Source organism: Hippocampus bargibanti, linkage group LG16, assembly GCF_051943395.1.
Source record: "Hippocampus bargibanti isolate YZ-2025 linkage group LG16, ASM5194339v1, whole genome shotgun sequence".
NCBI lineage: Eukaryota > Metazoa > Chordata > Actinopteri > Syngnathiformes > Syngnathidae > Hippocampus > Hippocampus bargibanti.
Window position 1 is genome coordinate 10,945,136 of NC_142749.1, and position 16,610 is coordinate 10,961,745.

Below are 16,610 nucleotides of genomic sequence, written 5' to 3' on the forward strand. Positions count from 1 at the left end.
AGCGTATTTTACAAAGATTTCACCGCATATAGCTATATTTTACGTTTTAAGACTCGCGCTGAATATTCAGGAAGTCTTGTTTTTGAGTTGGTGACGAGTCCGTACGTGACGTCACTAAAGGACCCCCCCTTGACCGTAAAAAAGACGCATTGTAGCGGTCCTTCCATCACGTCAATGTATTTTGCTGTCCTCGTTTGGTCTGGGGACCTCGTGTTGCACCCAAAAGCCGCCAGAAGGCCAGAAGAGGGCGTCCAAGCGCCATACAAGGAATTTATCAGCCTGTGTAAACGGAGGTGGCCACAGGATGTCGCCATTTTGTGCCTCTTTTTTTGGGTGAGAGATTTTCCCCAATGTTACCTCAAAATGGCACAAATAAATTCTTTAATCAATTGCAAACATGTATGCTTTCCTCTTCATAATTATTTGAATCATATTCATAACTGGATGTGGAACAAGAAAGCATATTCTCCGAATCTGAAGCCATTGTTTGATTCACTAGCAATGCAAGACATCTTGGCGTGACGTCACGAACTAGGGACGGGACTTTCTGAAAATGCCCAATTAGCAGCTCAATTTTTTTGCAGATTTTGGACACTTCAATTCATTTTTATTGGTGTTTTGCATTTGACTAAAATATCTACTGCGTGTTTTGGGTATTTTAGATGCTATATAACAGTTTTCTGGTGTCAATTAAAAACCAAAAAAGTGACGTCGGTTGTCCTTTAAATATAAGACTTTATGAAGCCATGTTTGGACCGTGTCTTTTGGGGACTTCAGAAAAACCGATATGTGTGGAATGGGGACTAAATTTCAATATATTTAAATGTATTTAAAGAATTCACACTCGGCACACACACACACTTTCTACAGACATTGCCCTCGTTACGGTCCCAGGACATTTGGAACCGATCACATGCAATCTTTGAAAAGAAAATCCGAATCAAACTTGACATACTAAAAAAATAAAACATGATTGCCAATGTGCAATTTAATCTCTTCAGTGAACCTAATATGAAGCATTTTACAGTTTTAAACCACACAGAGGCTGGCTGGAATGGAGATTCAAACCCACCTCAGAATTGTGAGGCAGATATGCTCACCATTAGGACACAGACACACAAAATAACACAGCTCAAAGAACATGGATGCAAGAAAAAAAAGCCATTCATATTTATTGTTTTTACACATCGGGTACATTGTTTATATAGTTATCTTTGTACAAACCGTAAACTAAATACATTAAGAACCGAGGAGTAGAATCTTTGACATCACTTTCATGAAAGATCGCCAGAATCGGGTAAATAAATATAGAAATAGTCACCGGCCAACTGCAGCTTGCGTACAAACAACGGAGAAGAAGACAAACAGCATTTTTGCGACACGTCGACACAAAGTTTGTCTTTTAAAATGCAAAAGCACTTGTCAGCAAAAAAATAAAATAAAAAAGAACGTTTTTTTCTCCCTACATCGTAATTATCATATCTGTCATATGTAAATACGACCAATGATGCTTCTAGTGTTTTTTTGTTGTTTTTTGTTACATGACCTGACACAACCAAATTCTACTGCATTTTTTTCCGCCCCTGAATCGCAGGAGTTTGTATAAGGTTCAGAAAGAAAACCGAAGAGGGTACGATCGGCAGTTTTGCTTAAGTCGTCAAACGTCAACTCTGATTGGGTGACATTGTTTGGTCGCTGACTCCTAAGTGGCGGACATGCGGGCTGATGAAAGAGAACATGTTACTCGAGGGGGCCGCGGCCCAACGTCGGCCGTCTTCTGAATCAAAGCAGTGATGTGAGCGCGGATGACTCACTGTTAGGTGACGCCTCAGGGGATGAGGGGGCATTAACATGGAGCTAAAATACACCAGAGATGGCCTCGCTAACTCCAGATGCACTGATGGAAATGCGTACAAGAAAATGAAAAAAAAAAATCAAATACACAATTATAAGTGTGCAGCGTTACCCAAAATAGTCATGATAACTGGGCCGTAAGATGTAATGCGTTCCCGAAAACGGGAAAATGAGAAATTTCAAGAATTGGCAAGAACTAAATCTGGAAAGTCTTTATAGGCAAAGATCTAACTTTATCGAGTTGCAACAATAGAAGAAAACGAATAGAAGTGAGAATTATCTGACCTCAGACAAACATGGAGCATATTGGTATACCCCGACTTGACTAAGATTGGAGAAAAAGCAGACAAAGATGTGCGGGAGGAAGAGGAAAGCATACATGTTTGCAATCGACTAAAGAATTTATTCCGTGCCATTTTGAGGCAATAGGGGTGGAAAATGTAGCACTAAAAAAGAGGCAGAAAATGGCGACAAAGCTCCGTCTAAGTCAGGGGTAGGCAAACTTTTTGACTCGCGGGCCGCATTGGGTTCTAAAATTTGACAGAGGGGCCGGGCCAGGAGCATTTGGAGGGAGTGTTTGGGCCGGAAATACTCCGAACAAGTTATGTCCATAATTTATAAAATCACTTCAAATGACTTCGACTGAGCGTATTTTACAAAGATTCCACAGCATATAGCTATAGTTTACGTTTTAAGACTTGCGCTGAATATATGAAGTCTTGTTTTCGAGTTGATGACGATCCCCATGTGACGTCACGTTTGGACCGCCCTGACCGAGAAAGCGACATACAATGCATTTTGGGTACTTTGTTTAGTCTGAAAACTTCATGTTAATCCGTGTTGATGGCGAAATTAGAAGGAAAACACATAAATAACGCCATGGTGAATCGTTGTGTGTTGCACCAAGACAACTATTTGATATTCGCTGACACAAATTCCCAGCTGACAAATCAGCCCATTTCCAACGGAGCTTGGGCGCAATCTTCTGCTTTTTCTGGGTGCTACATTGCTGTCATTGACGGCTCGAATTGATATGGGAGGACTCCTAGAATCAATTGCAAACATTTATGCTTTCCTCTTCAGAAGAACAAGAACAAGAAAACATCTTCTCCGAATCTGAAGCCATTGTTTTGATTCTCGAGCAACCTTCTGAAACTGGCCATTTCCGGATTCATTTTGAAGTCATTTTTATTGGTGTTTTTCATTTAACTAAAAATATCAGCCTGCCTGATTTGGGTATTTTAGATGCTATAAAACGTTTTTCTGATGTCAGTGGGAAACAAAAACAAAAAATGGTGCCGGTTGTCCTTTAAATGTAGTATGTACAAACCTCATAGCACAGTAAAAACACTACAACCCAATTTATTAACTGTCTTTCAAATGTGAAAAATATCCCTGATCAGTTAATAAATTTGTCTCAAGGAATATGCAAGATATGGCATTTACAAACTATTTCGCAGATACTTGGAGGAGGAAATGGAAATAGATTAAAATAACATATGCACTGTGATTTATCAAGATTGCGTCTGTTTTTAAGTTTCCATCGAAGGGGCAAAGAAATCAACATTTATTGAAAAATGGAATCACTTTCAACATTCAAAACATATTATTACACAACGAAATATTCAAGCTCAATAATACCTACTTGTGTTAAATTCCGCCAAATCATAGATGGTTTGTCCTGACCGCGCGCTCAACAAACTCCTCACTGACGCTCTCGCCTTCACGCGCTAACAAAACACGTGTACCGTCGCCGAGCACACAAACATAGACTACCTGCAGTTGAAATTTGCATACTCGGCTCGGCAGCCAATCAGAAGCCTGCTTCTTTCTTCCGGACTTTCGCAAGCGTTACAAAGTCGTGCAATTGCATGTCATTTTCCAAAATAGATGCACAGAACCTCAAACTAGAAGAAAGATTCAAAAGAAGCTAACAACATATGTGACGCTACAAAACGTAAATTTACATTCAACCGTGACTGTAAAGTGTACGTGAGACTTATGAAAGGGGCTTAGTGGCTCGTAGGAATCAATGCAAACGTTGCATTGTGCACCACAATGACAATCGACTACTGTAGCAAAATTTACAGCCATGCGCATTTGCCGTAAATTAAGCAAGGTAGCATTTGTAGTTGGTGCATTCTTGATTTAAAAAAAAACTTTATACTTTGTGACAATGTTTCTTAATGGGATTGGTCTCATTTTGCTTCAAGTTGGGAGAAATGGGGCAGGCAACTTTTCAGTTATCTGCCCTGTTGTTCGCTAGCTTTTTGTCATGAGTTTTAGACACTGTTTGTACTATAATTTGGGCAAGTTCGGCGGGCCGGATTGAAAAGCCTAACGGGCCGTATGTGGCCCGCGGGCCGTAGTTTGCCCATGGCTGGTCTAAGTAATTAATCAGCCCGTTTCCACAGGCTGATTAATTCCTTACACGGAGCTTTGTCACCCTCTTCTGCCTCTTTTTGGTGCAACATGAAGTTTTCAGACCAAACAAGTACAGCAAAATGCATTGCCGTGATGGAAGGACTGCTACAATGTGTCCTTTTTTTTTGGTCATGGGCGTTCCTTCAGTGACGTAGGGTGAGGACTCGTCACCAACTCAAAAACAAGACTTCCGGAGTATTCCGCGCGAGTCTTAAAATGTAAAATATAGCTATATGCGGTGGAATCTTTGTAAAATACGCTCAGTAGAAGTCATTTCAAGCCAGTTTACAAATTATGGACACAACTTATCCGGAGACGTCGGTTGACCTTTAAGAGTAAAGCAAATTGATTTTTCAATAAAGTGTTGCATTCCTGACATCTGGGAGATCTGCAATTACATATTTCTAGAATAGGATGAGTGGAATTTATTGCCACTTGAAGTCATAAATCCTCTGTCCAGAAAGGTCCAGAAAACACGTTTCATTGAGTTTGAGTGGTCTGCCATTCTGCAACAGTGGTGCAAATACACATCATAAAATATAATTGTGGAAAAATATATTTAATAAAACGTACTGTAGAACATGCGGAACAAAATGCCACTGGAAAGATTTTCTTTGTGAAGCAGATAAGGCAAATTGAGTAGACCTGACTAACCAGGAGTCAGCCATTGCCCAACAATGGAACAATTGAAAAACTAAAAGACAACTGTTGAGTGCTTTTTTTGACCGCAACCATGCGGGTTTGTATTTTGAGATATTTGACTTTGTTTGGATCCAATCTTTCGCAACATTGATGAAAGGGAGGTAAAAAACTTCAGCTGCAAAACTGAGAAAGTACAATAGAAAGACATTAAGGTCACACAAAAAAAAATATCCAATACTAAACTCGATGATAGCTTCCATTCCGATTTTCCAAATTCCGAAATTCCCAGATTGCACAAAGCCAACATCAAGATGCCCGCCAACATCTTCACATTCGGCTGCAGTGATTTTGAGCATCGAGAGTTTTACCCGAAACATGCGCGAAATTTGATTCATTGCCGTGACTCCCGAGTACAACAGGGAAACAGTAGCCCCTGTCTGTTTAATATTAAATTCAATCGTGTTAACATCTGGAATGCTCATCAGGGCGACGGAGGCAGCCATGAGAAAAGCGAGTTAGTGAGTGCAAAGAGGAGGAGGGTATGTTCTCCGAGGCGCTATTCTCATGGATCTTCGTCCATCCTGCCATTCTGACCGCGCGCGTCTGGAAGTACTGGTTTGTTATGGGGCGGGGATGCATCTCAAAAAATAAAAAATAAAAGAATGCCTAGATACATGAAGTAGTGGCACTTGAAAGATAATTAGGGCTGTTTGAAATTGAAATGAGCTGACAGCAAATGCCTGCTAATCCATGTTTCAGCCAACAGAGCAGCGTGAGAGGAGGACAAGGCAGCGAGGACAAAGAGCTGCTTGTGTGACACATATTGAGCTACAAGTTCCCCGTGTTGCCTCTATGGACAGAATTGGATTTTCCAGCACAGGAAAATCAAACGCTGCATTCAAGAACAATTGCTTTCTATCGGATCGTCTTTCTCTTTCCCCGATGCGCACAACAGTTGCAATGAATGGTGTCTGACGAACATTCGCTCTGGTGGTTTTTCGTGACCTACTCCAGGCCAATGTTTGACTTTAAGCAAACTATGTTTTTTTTGTATTTGAACTTGACTGCAAACTCACATGATGTCTTTGTGATTTCATCAAACCTAACTTTGCTTTGGCGTTAATGCACATCTTTCGTCCCCTCAATTCACTTTTAACTCATTCACTGCCAGACATATGCAAAAATGTGTCCACTCCAGTGTCAGGGTCATTGTCACTTGAATATTGAGTTTTCGGACTACATAAACATTCAATACATCGTTAGAAATCTTACACTCTCTTCTTTCTTCAGAAAAATAGTTAATTCCTAAATTATATGGGTTGGGAGTTATATGAGCTTGAAATGAGGGTGGCTGTCCAAAATACAATGCAATACATACATATTGGTTTATATAGCGCTTTAACCACAGCTGAAGCTGTAACAAAGTTCTAACATGGTGGAAGTGCAAGTGGAAATGCTGTCCCCATGCGAAAGAGAAAAACATTGCCAGAGGCCATGTGCAGCGTTTTATTGGAACCCAAGCATAAAAAAAAATTAACTCATTCGGGAATGGAGCTCTATGTCATATTTTCAATTCCCGAATAAATTTGTGAATGGCAGTGAATGAGTTACGGAGAGATGTAATTTTGGTATGAAGCTTATTGGCATCTTTGAGTACCACATTCTTTCCCTCAAGGTGCTCGTGAGTCACAAACTAACTAAGCATCCATTTCAACCATGTTGGCATCAAAGTTTAAAAAAAATGCTAAACGCATGTGCAGTGCAACAGGAGGCGCTCTATACTCAAACCGGCAAGACATTTCAACCAATTAAAGCCACTGCATTACATAACGCCGACAAAGTACATGGGTGGAAAGCTTAAAAAGACATTATTTTTTGAGTGATTAGTTTTGCAGGATAAATAAAAAAAAAAAAAAAAAACATACACTTACAGGCTGTCCATTTAAGACAGCTTGACAGGTGGCAACATCGAAAGTAATATGAATCACAAATCAAAGTTATTCCAGAATATGACATTTGAATGACATTTAACTTAAATGAAGCAGAAAAAAAAGAATTACAATTCCATCAAAGACTTTTTGGGGATGCGGGAGGCGACTTTCTTTTTTTTTTAAATCTGATTTACCTATTTCCTGTCAAAGATGTAAATAAATAAGTCTTCCTCAGATTGCGGTAGAACCAACCTATGGTACAGGAGTTATCTATGACATGCACCGACATAGGAATCAGTGTATTGTATCTGTTGTTTTATCCATTTTCTTGATTTTTTTTGTTTAATTTTAGGTTGAATAAAAACATACAACGTGTAAAAACAAGCCACATGCCGAAATTTGATTTTTGAAGTTTGGTAAACCATGAATCAAGCTATGTTAGCATGTTAGCTAATATTGTGAGGCCAAATCACAACCACTATCCGTCAAATGGTGAAAGACAAATCTGTTTAAGCATGACAGCACTCAGCTCCATAAATTACTGTATATTTGACTTCGACATCTGTCTGACATCAATTATAAACTATTGCACATTTACGACTTGGGTACAAATTCGGGTTATTTCGATGCTGGAGGAGCAGCACTTTGTCTTAAACTTTAAAAAAAGGGTTCAAAACAGGGAATGGTGTTCAGTGCGCAAAAATGTCCCTATTCACAAGATTTTAGGGCACAGGTGCCAAAGTGTAGGCCAAATCTGTCCCGCCACGTCATTTTGTTCGGCCCACGAAAGCAAATCAAGCATGTCAAGTAACATGATGCTTGGTCAAGTACCGTACCGAAATTTCAAACTGTCGTATGTAAACCAAAATAACCGTCATTATTCTTGACTTCAGATTTGCAAACGAGTTATTCTTTAATTTGTTTTGTGTTCTGTATGTAATATGTGGAGGAGATAAAATACAGGTTTCCCCAATATTTTTTTTTTGTTTGTTTCCCCAAATTTTTGATGGCCCTTGTTTAGGGGAACCTATCTTTCATGATTAGTTTGTGCTCAGGCTAAAATAAATAAGAATCTGGTGGCATTTTAGTGCAGAGGCTGGGGTGCTTGGTTCACTATTTTATTTATTTTTGGCTGCCATTTTCTCTTATCTATGGCCCATTACGATAGGATACAAAATGGAGTCAATTGCAGATATTGGCAATTTGCAACAGAGTTTGGTGTCCATCCCTCCTGAATAATAGGGTTTCACCATCTTCTTAAAATTCAGTTGCATTAGGCATGAGCACTTCTTAGAACCTCAAATTGTTATTTATCCGAGACAACCACATCAGGTCACATAGTATGACAGAAGACAGATTGCAGTATGCTCGCAAAAAAAGTGTTGCAGAGCTGTTACTTTCGCCCTGTTGTATTGAATTAAGAAGCCAAAGTCAATTATCGATTGTACATTGCATGAGAAGCCACGACAAATTACCCGCATTGACGAGTCAGCCACCACACTCTGCTTCCAGAATGACCGTCAGAGCCCAGCACGCCGCAAATAATTGAAGAAATTGGTTATTTGCACCTTTTGGGAAAACCAGTCAACTTCAGTTCCATTGAGGTTGAGTGCACTTCAACTCCCTCCTCCATCTAAGTGGAGGTTTGTTGCTATATTTTTTTTCAATCTGCAGATTTACATTCGAGGACTGGTGGTTTTTTGTTTTGTTAAAAACAGAACAACTTTAAATCCCACAAGGGGAGGGAATAAGAAGGAAAGCCTTCATTGTCGTCAGTCTATTTGAGGGTTAGTGAAAAGCACATCGGAGGAACCCACTCAGAGAGATTGCGCTAAGAAATCCCAACCCAAAGCGGGGTAAATACGTGCGATCAATAACGTCTAATGTGAGCATTTTCACTCCATTCTGATCTAAATCAGCAAAGGCTGGATAGTCTGGTGTGTCTTAATAGATTATCATGAGCAGTTATTCTTTAATGTGGAGTGATGATTTTCAACCCCCCATAATCAGGGTTGCGCATTCCAAATGGGAAAAAAAAAACGCCACTGCTGCTTCCGCTTTCTTATATTTTCGAGCATCCTGGATTCCACAGAAAAAAAAACGTCGATATGTGGACACCCCGTTTTAGATAACGACCGCAATTATTGGTGAACAGTTGGTTGCAGTGGAAATGGATTTCATCTCCCTCCCCCTGAAACTCATCCCTGAAAAACTAATTGCCGATAGATTTTGCAATATAACCACTATGTATGATTTAAAAACTCCACCAGATGGTGCCTAAATTATTTTTAACTCATTGACTGCCACACGATGTGCAAAAAATGCATCCATTCCATTGCCAGAGTTTTAGTCATTTTCACTCAAATTTCCGGACCCACGAGATATTGAGTTTTAGGACTACATAAACATTCAGTGGAAGAAACCTTAGTCTCTTCTTTCATCAGAAAAAAAGAATTAATTCCTAAATTATATGGGTCTGGAGTTATCTGAGCTTGAAACGGGGGCAGTGGTACAAAATACAATACAATACATACATATTGATTTATATAGTGCTTTCACAACAGATGAAGCTGTAACAAAGCACTAATTGGAACAAAAGGAAAATTCTGGCCCCATTGTGGAAGGGAAAAACATTGCCAGAGGTCTGACCAGCGCTTTATCGCACCCCAACCCCCTACTCTCCGCAGGAAAAACCCGAACACATTTGGGAATGGTAGTGAATGAGTTAAAAAAATAACACAAATAGGCAAGTTTCCCCAAGAACTGCAGATAGGATTGGTTCTACTAAAAAAAAATAGTAAAATGTGTAAGTGGAGGTTCACTGTACATGTTTTTTGAGAGATTTTAGAATGACTCGGAAAAAAATAACATTAAATTAAAACTAACACATTCTCCTGTCCATTTTGAACACCAAATCAGTTGCCAACTAAGATCCTTGCCAACCCATACCCAAATCTTTTGGCTGCCCGCAAAGGTTGACTCTCCAAATAAAAAGTGCCGTGTTTAGTCTGCAATAAAAAATATACTCAGACATCAACTGCAATAAACAACCCGTTTTGCTAACGTTTTCTACTGTTGAAAGTCGCTCCGTACTGTACAGGATGCGCATGTACACACCCAAAGTATGCAAGGACATGGCAGAATTTTGCAGTGTGTTCAGGATAAAGTGACTTGAAGTTGGAAACATTCAAAATGTTTTATTTTTCACTCTGTGGATCAGTGTCGAGAGGCCTGCAAGATGGAACAAACTCAACTCGGTCGCTGTCAGGTAAGATGTCCGTTCAGTGTAGTACTCAGCAGGACATGGTGTTGTGCTGTCCGTTCTGTGTTATGGGGTTGATCTTTTCCAAAGTGATCTCCGTGTCACTGTCTAGATTCCCCGAGATGGCCGGGCACAGTTTGTCCAAGGCATTGTTAACAACACCTACCTCCATGTCATCCATGACGCTTCCATCCAGCTTGTGTAACTCCTCCTCCTGACACAGGATGCTGTGAGGCATCACGCAGCCCACCGAGTGGTTGCCTTCCTTTGGGATGTGACTTTTGGGTTGGTACTGGCAACCGACATTGGGAAGGGGCGCTCCGGCGTTGTTGTTGTTGATGCTGAGGATTTCGATGGTGTTGCTCCCAGGGCAGAGACGGTGGCAGCCCAGCAGAATGGAGAAGGCCTTTCGGAAGTCAGCGTTGAAGGCGTAGATGATGGGGTTGAGCGACGAGTTGGCCCAGCCGAACCACACAAAGACGTCAAAGGTGGTTGGGCTGATGCAGTGGAAGTCGTCTGCGTCTTCAGACAGGCTGGCCTCACAGAAGGGGACCATGCAGTTGAGGATGAAGAAGGGCAACCAGCAGCAGACAAACACCCCCATGATGACCGAGAGCGTCTTCAATACTTTGGTTTCTCGTTTGAACGACATTTTGAACGAACTCTCACTTTCCAGGTTAGACGTGTTCCCCATGCTGCTATGACGGTTTTTGGCACTCTCGGCGGCCCTCTCCAGAGCGGATATCCTTCGGATCTGTTTTTGGGCGATGCGGTAGATGCGGGTGTAGGTGACAATCATGATTGCCACGGGGATGTAGAAACTGATGAGCGATGAGGAGATGGCGTAAGACCGGTTAAGGCTGGAGTCACAGTTGTCGGCGGGCAGCTCACCGTAGGTTACGTTGAGCTCGGCGTAACTGGTCGTCTGAGCTTTATGCCAGTTCAGCTGAACGGGGATGAAAGAAATGAGAACGGACAGCGTCCATGCCACGCTGATCATCAGACATGCCACTCTGGGGGTCATTTTGCGCTCGTAGCGGAATGGACTGGAGATGGCCCAGTAGCGGTCCACGCTGATCACGCAAAGATTCAAGATTGAGGCGGTGGAGCACATGATGTCAAACGCCACCCATACATTACAGAACGCTCCAAAGGGCCAGAAACCTACAATCTCCGTCGCGGCCTTCCAAGGCATCACCAGGATGGCCACCAGGAGGTCGGAGATGGCCAATGAGATGACAAAGAAGTTAGTGACCTTAGAGCGTAGGTGGCGAAATTTGGTGACGGCGACGCACACCAGTGTGTTTCCCAGCAATGTGGTGAAGATGAGGAGGGATAGGAAGCATCCCGTCAGAACCCGTTTGGACGAGTCGCGTTCAGGCAGCGGCTGTCCGCCGTCTCGAATCGTCGAGAAATTGTGATCCATTCTTGACGCTAGATCGTATCAGGGAGTGGGTGGGATTTTAGGGATCGGGGTAGGAAACCGTCACCCCATCACATCGCCCAAGCGCTGCGGCTGTACAGATCCGTGAAAGGGTCTCACGACTGAAAGGTCGGCCATCTCCGTGACACTTCTCCAGTCACCTGGGTCACCCGTAGGCACGTGGTCCGAATCCCCATCCTGGCTTTTGGTCTTCTAAATCTTACCAACTATCCAGGCATCAGCAGTCCACAAATATTCTGTGCATATTATTCGATTATGTTGCTGCTCTGTCAATATGATGCATGCAAATACCACAGAAAAGACAGATGTTACTCTACCGTCGACCATCTGGGAAAGTTTCCCAACCACATATGCTGCAGAGTTGTGCTGTGTCCTGGTTGTCAGGTCCAGTCATTAGCTTTATATAGCAACTCGTCAATAACGGCTATTGACGACTTTCGCAGTGCGTTTATCTGATTTGCTTAATGGGTACTCCGGGCGTTTCCACTTGACTATCTCGCTCCCTGGATCGAAACCCACCGGTGCTCTTGGTTATATTTCTTCAATGTCTTTCAATGCAGATTGGTCAAAGCTTACCAAAGCTTTTAAGAAGAGGGCAGGTTAAAAATACAAAAAAAGTTTTGCACTTAAATAATTAAAAATAAGTTGAAAGCATCATTCTGTAAGTGTCGGAGGACATAATCCATCATCAAGGTCACTTCCCGATATGACAAGCTTTCCCTTTAAAAAATTCCTTGTTGTGCAATCCGTGGGTGGATAGAAAATCTGTAAAAACAATATCAATCAAATAAAAAAAACAACTGTTTAGAACACCGGCGACTTCCTGGCTTGCATTCTTCAGCATGCATCTGGTGCCGAAGCGCCTCGGTGGGAAGTCACTCCTTGCAATTCTACGCTTTATTCCTACTCACTCATCTGTTGTTGTTGTTTGGTGATTTGAGGGAAATTATCCTCTTGCCGCCTTGACCCTGGCGTGGAGCAGGAAGAGTGTAATCAAACAGTGGGGGCTCGCCGAGAGGTGCATGCATCTCCCTCTCTCCCTCTTTCTCTCTCTCTCTACACATGCCGCACAATTCCGCCATCCAGGAGGGCGAAGAGCGAGGGAGCAGGGGGGGTGAAGGAAGGGGGCGTTAAAAAGAAAACAAATAAAAGCAATACGACACCCCATTCAATTCACTCCAAACCTTAACACACCTGAAATGTGTGTGTAAAAAAGACTGTCTAGTGAGTCTTATTAACGGCTTAAAAACACTTATTAAATAAAAGTCGTTCCCCCTTATGAGTTTTTAAGAGTCCGCATAACAAGTTGCAATTTAATTGCTAAATATGTAATAAAGGAGAATAATATGCACAGAATATTTGGCGGTTGCTGATGCCGGTGGCCTGACATGAACTTGGAAAAGAAGTGGGTCAATGGCGCCATCTGGTGGGCATAGGAAATATGGGCGAGGGCAATAAATGTTGGACATCTTATAATAATAATATAATAATAATAATAATAATAATAATAATAATACATTTTATTTCTAAGAACCTTTCAAAACTCTCAAGGAAACTTTCAAGTCACGGGATAAGAAAAAAAAATAGTCCTCGCCTCAGCCCTGCTGCTTGATTTAAAGGGTGATTTATAATGACATATTATGCATTTTCAACATTTCAACATTTTCATAAAACCCCAAATATCAAGAATGGTAGTCAAATCAGATTTAAAAAGAAGCAAGTAAATAATGCTTTTTTTGGACCAATTATGTGAAGTTAGGTAATCTCTGGTGGCAAAATTCCCCAATATTGCACGATTAGGTGTGTATGTGATGACTGAATACAAAACCAAACTAACACACAGACCATTTTATGTATCTCCACAAGGTCAAGGAACATATAAGTGCCACTTTTTATAAACATCCTCAACTATCACTTGTGCCACTCTTTGACACAAAGCGGCTATTTTCTAATTGAATAAACTCCCCTGTATTTATTTTGCCTGTCCTGTCCTGTGTGTGTGTGTGTGTGTGTGTGTGTGTGTGTGTGTGTGTGTGTGTGTGTGTGTGTGTGTGTGTGTGAGAGAGAGAGAGAGAGAGAGAGAGAGAGAGAGAGAGAGAGAGAGAGAGAGAGAGAGAGAGAGAGAGAGAGAGAGAGAGAGAGAGAGAGAGAGAGAGAGAGAGAGAGAGAGAAAATGAATGTGGATAGTGACAGTCTCCCCTTCCAGGCCTTTGCATGTATGCGTCTATGACGTGTCATGACCAGGCACATGTCGTGAGAAGTGTGTGTGTTTGTGTGCGTGTGTGTATGTTGTGAGAGAGCATAATGCATGTAGACAAGCCAAGTGTAAGAGGCCTGGCAGACACAACGCCCACATTTCCCTGCAGCTCTGAGCCAGGCTATGCGTGCAGCCGCCCAAGTTCAAACCAAGACCATGTTCAACACAAACACGCACATGCACACACATGCATACACACACACACACACGCACACAAACACAAGCCTACACACACAAGCAGCCATGCAGGCTAATTTATGTCTGCTCCAAAAAGCAAACAAAATAGAATAAGAATAGAAGAGAATAGAGATGAGGATATGTCTTTTTTTGTGATTGTCATTTCATTCACGTGTTGACCTTTTAACGACGAATTTGACGTGACAATTAACTTCTGGCACTAATGAATCAAATCTGCTTGTGAAATTGCGGCTTTTCATTTTGATCATTCAAGCGGATTCTCAGGGTGCACATTTATATAGATGGTTGGGATGTTTTCTTTCATTTAGGAAGACTTATAACATACGACAAAATGAGTTTGTGAATTGCGCTATTTGTGAATTGGATATAATGGCCTCCCGGATTTGAATCTGGGGGCATTTTGATGTAGGAATGGTGCCTCATTAGTCAAATATGTGTGAATATTTGGGAGGGTTTTTTTTAGAGTGTACGTACGGCAATACCAACGTATACCTCTACAGGAACAAGATGTCTTGTCATTTTCAAGGGCGGATAAGATGAAAATAGGAAAAGGGTGGGTTCATGAGCTGGGCAGATTTAGGCTCAGTGAGTCAGTGGTCTTATAACACAGACAGACTGAGTCAGTGAACTGTGATTGTGTGTGTGTGTGTGTGTGTGTGTGTGTGTGTGTGTGTGTGTGTGTGTGTGTGTGTGTGTGTGTGTGTGTGTGTGTGTGTGTGTGTGTGTGTGTGTGTGTGTGTGTGTGTGTGTGTTGCATACTTTAATGTTGAACAGAACAGGGAGGGCGGGGTCAGAGAGGTGACGCTGCCAGGTTTGTCGAAGGAGTAACACCTGTAGATTGTCAAGACTCGAACCCTAGCAAAGAAAAAAAGAGTAATGGAGAAATAAAAATAACAGTAAATATCTATATTTGTAGCTGACCTTATGGATAGTTTTGGATCGATCACGCCACTTGAATCTTTTCATGCATGTTGTTTAGAGATCTTATAAAAAATAATAATACAGAAAAATATGTCGCACTATCGGTCATGCTTCACTCAACAAATAAAAAAACACACGTTCATATTCAGGAGTGAAGATAACTTTAACAGACATTGGAATTGGTCACTATAAAATTTCACATAAAGTGTCATGATTCCTTTCATCACTTTGCTGCTGTGAAATGTAAATTTCTCCACTGTGAGACTAATAAAGGCAAATCCAATCCAATCCAATGATAAAGTCATTCAATATATACATTCAAAGAAGTATTTATTGATCTGATACATGTTGAACATAAAACAATAAAATATATGAAATGCCAAATCCCCTCAAGAGCTAAAGAGCTGTAATTCAAGATTATCTATAATTATTAAAAACATTATTTTATTTCATAAAGTCCCTTTGCTGTCAAATTTGATACTAGAGTTGCAATGGGTATATCATATACACTCAAGCAAATGGAGAAATAAGTCCCCATCAGTAACATGTTTCAAACGTGAGCTAAAGAAATATTTAAATCTTTAATTCTTTTGGTGCCCTGCGATTGGCTCGCAACCGGTTCAAGATGTCCCCTGCCTCCTGCCCAAACACAGCTGGGATAGAGGCCAGTCAACCCCCACCCCAACCCACACACGTACAGATCCGCAGAGGGTGAAACGGATCTGATGGTGATGGTGGTGAAAATCGATGGATGGAATTCTACTGGCAAAAAAACAAGTAAAGGGAGGAATTGTTTCCTTAGTCTCTAATCATACTCCCCATTGAGTTATGTCTTGTGATGTGCTTCCGCCATCTAGTGGCAATTTGGAGTAGCACCAGGAATAAACATGTGCATTGACCAGTACGCACTCAGACAACTTAATGAGCTCTGTGGCTGTGCAGCCAGTATTAAATGACAATAATGTCGAAGTAAAGTTAACTCATGACGAAGGGAGAAAGTGTTACGAACAACATTCAAATAAGACGCGTTTCCGCGGTCACGTGACATAAACGTCATTGACAAGCGCCTCGAAACGAGATAATACGTCTACTACTGTATATGTAACCGATAGTTTCCGCTTGCGTTGTGTTTAAGAATAGTGCATCGAGAATGCACATTTGCTCAGGTTTATTCGTTTCGTCTGCCCCTCCTCATTGACATCGTTAAAAAGGATCACGTTGATACAACATACCTGACGGAAATAGCAGAAAACAATGTCCTCCCGTCAATTAGAGTGGTGCATCGGGTCCCTGCACAAATTGTATGGCACAGCAATGTATTAAAATACTTACACTTATAAATGAAAATAATTGTTTTTTAGCTCTTCGAAAACTTACCACCACATGGACATGAAGTGAAATGGGGGATAATCAAAGGTTGTTCTAACTTAGAAGAGGCAGTGCTCACGTTAATTATTGAAGGGAACAAATAACCGTAATTTCCAACGTTTGATAATGGCGGATATAGCAAAAAAAGACGTAATGTATTTATCATTTCACATATGTGGTGTAATTTTAATTCGTATTTTTTTACTGGCCCCGCGAGAAACACACTTTGTGTGTCTTTAAATAATTATATAAAATTGTTTTGTTGATATGACACATGAACCCAACAGTTGCAAGTTTCATACCCGGAAG

General features: G+C 41.2%; 1 protein-coding gene across 3 annotated transcripts in view; it reads right to left on the reverse strand.

Moving 5' to 3' along the window:
- Window positions 1-16,521, reverse strand: part of drd1b (dopamine receptor D1b) — a 21,707-nt gene extending 5,186 nt beyond the window's left edge. Inside the window, exons 1-5 of one of the 3 annotated variants that reach the window (XM_089016402.1) lie at window positions 16,311-16,521; window positions 16,166-16,223; window positions 14,772-14,867; window positions 12,469-12,980; window positions 4,248-12,322 (exon numbers count right to left, since the gene is read on the reverse strand). In XM_089016402.1, the coding sequence (XP_088872528.1) occupies window positions 10,145-11,539 (1,395 nt within the window). In that variant the 5' untranslated portion in view covers window positions 11,540-12,322; window positions 12,469-12,980; window positions 14,772-14,867; window positions 16,166-16,223; window positions 16,311-16,521 and the 3' untranslated portion in view covers window positions 4,248-10,144. The other 2 variants (XR_016117768.1, XM_089016401.1) reach the window with 2 other exon arrangements.
- Window positions 16,522-16,610: the final 89 nt, after the last annotated feature.